Here is a 5,291-nt window from a genome sequence, read left to right as displayed (position 1 = left end):
GCAAGCAGAAGTTGCAGCAGGACACCATCTTTCCGTGTACATAGCGCGCAGCTCCAATCCGCGCTCGTACCATTAAGGCCTCCCAGGCGGACCAGTCAGGAACGCTCATCGCTCACGCACCACTCAGTGCAGGAGCGGGCGGGTGAGGGTGCAAGGCGGGAGGGCGAGGGTGAGGGTGCAAGGCGGGCGGGCGGGTGCAGGCGGGAGGGTGTGCGTGTGTCTGCGGGTGAGGGGCCCGGGGCTAGCGGCGGCGCCGTCTCCGCCAGCGAGTCTGCCGTCGTCTCGCAGTACGACTCGGGCGCGTTCCGGTCCATATTTACCTAAGTACAAGTCCCATGGATCATGGTCCCGGCCCATGCTCATATGCCGCGCGGGAGAAGGGGTGACGGTAAGGGTTCGGGTTCGGGTTAGTCCATGCTCATATGCCGCGCGGAGAAGAGGCGGGTCGGAGCGCCGCTCCGCCTCCCCCATCCCCCTCTCCGGCCTCTCCCTCCCCGCCCGCCACGGAAGGGACCCGGCGGCGCGATCCCGCGGGCGGGACTAGCGCCGCCCGCCTCCTCCCTTTCCGCCAGGGCCGCCTCTTTCCTTCCGCCAGGGCCGCCTCCTCCCCTTCCGCCAGGCCGCCTCTTTCCTTCCGCCAGGGCCGCCTCCTCCCCTTCCGCCAGGGCCGCTCTTTCCTTCCGCCAGGGCCGCCTCCTCCCCTTCCGCCAGGGCCGCCTCTTTCCTTCCGCGAGGCGGGCGGGCGAGGCGAGCGCGCGCCTTGCCGACGAAGGCGCGCTGGCCCATGCCCGAGGCGATCCGGCCGAGCTGCAGCGCCGCGTCCGTGTGGATCGTCGCAAAGTACATGCATGACGTCGTCCCGTTCCGGAGCGTGCGCGCGACGGCGTTCCGGCAGACGCGCGCGGCAAAGGCTGAATCCTTGAACTTGGCCTCGGAGGGGAAGGTGTACTTGTTGAGCCAGTCGAGTAGCTGGAGGTCGTACCTGGGGCGCGGCTCGGGGCGCGGTCGGCAAGCACGGTCACTCGTCCGGCCACTCGACCCGCTGCCGGAGAGAGCCGCGCCCGATCCCGGTAAACGAAAACTGCGGCGCGTGCGTGTGCGTGTCCACCAGCCCGGGGCAGAGGAAGCCGCGGGCCGGCAGGTCACGGATGACGCAGCCGCGGCTCAGCACCACCTCTCCTCCCTCGCGCAGCACCTGCCGGCTCGGGTGGGACGGTCGGCGGCAGAGACGTAACGGGCGCGCGGGCGCGCGGCGGGAGCACCAGGCTGCTGCCAGGAGAGAGAGGCTCGGTGTGTCCTTCTTCGCAGAAGGCGACGGTGCCGATGGCGCGCACGCCGAGCACGGCGTGGGTGCGCACGCGCAGCGTCGTCAGTTCTGGGCTGTCAATCACGGTGCCGCGGATCACGAGCACGACGTCGTCGAGCGGCCGCTTCGGCATGATGAGGTGCCGAGGCGGCGGGACGCGGTCTCCGGCAGGTCGACCTGGAGGCGCGGGGCGGGCGTGGCTGGTGGCAAAGCTGGCGCAGCGGAGAGTGGGGCAGGACGTGCAGCGCGAGACGCGCTGCACCTTCTCGTTGACCTCGTTCGCAGGACATCTACCGTACCCCCCCAAACTTAGACCTGCTTCGCCGATTCGGCCTTATCTCTGCAACATCTGCAACATCACACCTCTCTCTCTCTCTCTCTCTTACAACCGTATTAGTTAGTGCCACTACACTCCAGTTGTAGGTAGTTGTCCTGAGGTAAACACTTCTTTTATGTTCGGCGCACGGCGCTTGTTGCCGGACTCGGCTGTTGTTCAATGGTGCATATGCGGCGCTGCCATTTCTTCCTCTAATGCGCACGGCGCTTGCTGTATGAATCGCTGATCTAAAATGGTTCCTCCGCCTCCAGCACGCACCGACGACGACGACGACCCACCCACGGACTGGCTGGGCGACCTGCCGCCGGAGCTGCACCTCCGCATCCTCGAGGGCGTCGACGACTTCTCCGACTGCGCCGCCTTCAGCCTCGCGTCGCCGCGCCTCGGCCTCGCGCTTCGCAGCGGCCTGGCGCGCTTCAAGGACCCTCTCTTCGCCGTGGCGATGCGGCTGCTTCTCATCGAGCGTTTGATTGCCGGATCGTTCGTCGGGTCGTCCATCATACGGCCGACGCTTTGCGAGGCCAGCCTTCGCGCCTACGCCGCCGACCGCCGCGCCACCGCCGACCACTTCCCGTGGCTTGCGAGGGTGAGCCCGGCGCTCTGCCTGTCGGCAGTAGAAGGCGCTGACGAGCAACGCGCCGAGACGTGGGCGCTGCGACGCGGCGAAGAGCGGGGCGCTGATCTGCGGGTGCGTATCTTGAGGAGTGGCCTGGTGCAGCACTTCGAGGGCGAGCGAGACGCGGAGCGGATGGTGCGCACTGAGTTTGCCGACGGCGTGGTGCACTACTACGAGGGCGAGAAAGGCGCGGAGCGGGGCGTGCGCACGGAGTTCCCATGCGGCAAAGTGCAGTACTACGAGGGCGAGCGAGGCGCAGAGCGGATGGTGCGCGCGGAGTTTGCCGACGGCGAAGTGCAGCACTTCGAGGGCGAGCAAGACGCGGAGCGGGTGGTGCGCAGGGAGTTCGCCGACGGCACTGTGCAGTACTTCGAGGGCGAGCAAGGTGCGGAGCGGGTGGTGCGCAGGGAGTTTGCCGACGGCACTGTGCAGCACTTCGAGGGCGAGCGAGGTGCGGAGCGGGCGGTGCGCGCGGTGCGTGCCGATGGCGCCGTGCAGCACTTCGAGGGCGAGCAAGGTGCGGAGCGGACGGTGCGTGCGGAGTTTCCCGACGGCATCGTGCAGTACTACGAGGGCGAGCGAGGTGCGGAGCGGGTGGTGCGCATGGAGTTTCCCGCGGCAACGTGCAGCACTACGAGGGAGAGCGAGATGGGGAGCGGATGGTGCGCGTCGACGCCGCCTCGGGTCTAAAGAAAGAGACAGAGAGAAATCACTCCACACAGCAGGGTGGAGGGATGGCGGATGCGGGCACTTGTGTGGTCTTTCTTTTCGACTCTGGTGTGCCATGTTAGTGCCAGTGGGTGGCGCGCGCCGCCGACATCCGCCAGAGTCCCGCATGCCGCGGATGCGCGCCAGTCCCGTGGCTAGTGTAAAAGAAAGAAAAAGAACCCCCGAAAACAAACGAGGGATGGGAGGAGGACAGGGTCCTCACCTGCACTTGCGACTTGGGAGCACTTGGAGTGCAGTCATTAACCTCACATCCACTTCCAGGGCCGGGGAGCTAAGAAGCGCACCCAGCGGGCCGGATGATCGGCATCGGGTTACGGGCTAGAGAGCCCTAGCCCGGGGGGGTGCGCGTTCGCAGGGAAAGGGCCGTAAAGTAAACACAGGTCTCCGAGGGTTGGTTCTGCGCTTTGGGTGTCCCCTAGCGGCGGAACGCCCCCTCTACTCGGAGCTAGTAAACACCAGACACGAGCATGACGTACACTCTCACCCGACATCGCCACTCAGGGCTCCTCCGCCCGATCTCCCCACCCCCCATCCGAAGGGGCTCGCCCCTCTCCTCCCGGTCTCCCCTCCTGTTCGCTTTCCGATGGTCAGGCGTCGGCTGCGGAGCCCGCCTTCCCCTCTTATACTTCTTCGACCGCGGCTTCGCCGCCGTCTCGCCTTCTCTGTCTGATCCCGTTGACTCCGCGGGTGGCGATCCCGTGCCCGACTCCCCGGGCGAGGGCGGCGGCGTTGGGTTATATCGCCTCCCCTCCCCGGGGGGTCGGACCGGCTCTCCCTGGTCGACGAATCGCGCCCGCACCCGCGGCCTTTCTATCGTTCTCGGCTCGCCCCTCCCCTCCGCCGGCTCCTCCTCGAGCTCGGGGAGGCGTGGCCCTCCTTGTCGTAGATCACGGTGGTCCGGGCTGCCGCCGCGACGGGTCTACCCCCTGCACGAGCAGGATTTTGGAAGGACGATCAGGGGCACAGGGGGTTCTCTCGCTCCTCCTCCTGACAAGCAAGCAAGGAAGGGACACGACAGGCTCGCAGCGCGGGGCTCGGTGGACTCCCAATTTTCCACTGCGTGGCGGTCTCATCTCAGGCTAAATCTAGTGTCGTGAGATCCCTTGTAAAATTCTGTTCGTGTTAGTACCAGTGCGCGCCAGTCCCGTGCCCAGAAAAGAAAGAAAGAAAACACGCTCCCCAGACGAGGGATGGGGGGAGGACAGGGTCCCTACCTGCACGAGCAGGATTTTGGAAGGACGATCAGGGACACAGGGGAACGGGAGTGGGCAGTGTCGTGCGAGGAAACATTAAAATTATTTAGTGCCAGTGCGCGCCAGTCCCGTGCCGCTGAACCTTCTTTTCTAGACGGCTAGGATTGAGAGCAGCCTCGCTCTCAATCCTAGAAGTCGAAGGATTGTGAGCAGCACTCCTCGCAATCGTAGCATCTCTGTGCGATTGTGAGCGCCTACGCTCGCAATCCTGATGCTAGAAGATGTAGGATTGCGAGCGTAGGCGCTCACAATCGCACAGAGATGCTACGATTGCGAGGAGTGCTGCTCACAATCCTTCGTTCGACTTCTAAGATTGAGAGCGAGGCTGCTCTCAATCCTAGCCGTCTAGAAAAGAAGGTTCACCTCCCGTGCCCAGTGTCGTGCTGCTTTCTAAATTCTTAAGTCTAAATTCCTGTGTTAGTGCCAGTGCGCGCCAGTCCCGTGCCTAGTGTCGTGCGAGGGAGTTTTGTTGCCCATTCTAAAGTGCCAGTGCGCGCCAGTCCCGTGCCTAGTGTAAAAGAATTCCTGAGGGAGGGTGTAGAGGATGTAGAGTGTAGAGCGCTGTAGAGCTGTAGAGATGTAGAGCGCTCTAGAGCGCTGTAGAGCTGTAGAGCTCTACATCCGCCGCGGGACGAAGTGCCTGCGTTGTAGAGCGATGTAGAGGCGCTCTACAACGTGAAATCTCTACAACAAACTCTACATCATAAACGGCGAACGAGGCACGGTCGCTCTCCGACATGAGGCGCGTTGCACTTGCCAGTGCTGCCCTGGCCTTCTGTCTGCCCGCCCAATGGGTGGGAGGTGCCTCTGCTGCTGTGGCATGCCTCACGGCTGCGACTGGCCGGCGCCTCGGCGCGTCAGCTCGGCTCGGCGTAGCGATAGTGGCCAGCGCAACTCGCCTGGACTCAACGCTCAGCCAGGAGCTCCCGCACGCGCTGGCGCGAGGCATGGCGCATGCAACGCGTCTGAATGCTCGCCTCGCCTCGCGCAAATGCGACCGTCCTTGACTCTCTGTGTGTCAGGGATAGTCAGGGCCGTCCATAGAGCCCA

At 64.8% G+C, this 5,291-nt stretch overlaps 2 protein-coding genes across 2 annotated transcripts in view; one reads left to right on the top strand and one right to left on the bottom strand.

Annotated features, from left to right (window-relative positions):
• Window positions 1-1,439, bottom strand: part of EMIHUDRAFT_469266 (hypothetical protein) — a gene marked incomplete at its 5' end in the record, with an annotated part of 3,908 nt that extends 2,469 nt beyond the window's left edge. The window contains 3 exons of the mRNA XM_005777277.1: window positions 769-982; window positions 1,023-1,195; window positions 1,263-1,439. Of these exons, the coding sequence (XP_005777334.1) occupies window positions 769-982; window positions 1,023-1,195; window positions 1,263-1,439 (564 nt within the window). The remainder of the gene's footprint in view (window positions 1-768; window positions 983-1,022; window positions 1,196-1,262) is intronic.
• Window positions 1,440-1,875: 436 nt separating this feature from the next.
• On the top strand, window positions 1,876-2,949 carry EMIHUDRAFT_115761 (hypothetical protein; the record flags this gene model as incomplete). The annotated part of the gene is made up of 1 exon (XM_005777276.1): window positions 1,876-2,949. One exon carries the CDS (start codon window positions 1,876-1,878, stop codon window positions 2,947-2,949), a length of 1,074 nt encoding a protein of 357 aa, XP_005777333.1.
• Window positions 2,950-5,291: the final 2,342 nt, after the last annotated feature.

The sequence above is a fragment of the Emiliania huxleyi genome, assembly GCF_000372725.1.
Source record: "Emiliania huxleyi CCMP1516 unplaced genomic scaffold EMIHUscaffold_263, whole genome shotgun sequence".
Classification (NCBI taxonomy): domain Eukaryota; phylum Haptophyta; order Isochrysidales; family Noelaerhabdaceae; genus Emiliania; species Emiliania huxleyi.
Note: the sequence above shows the minus strand (reverse complement) of the source record. Positions and strands in the feature narration are given on the sequence as shown.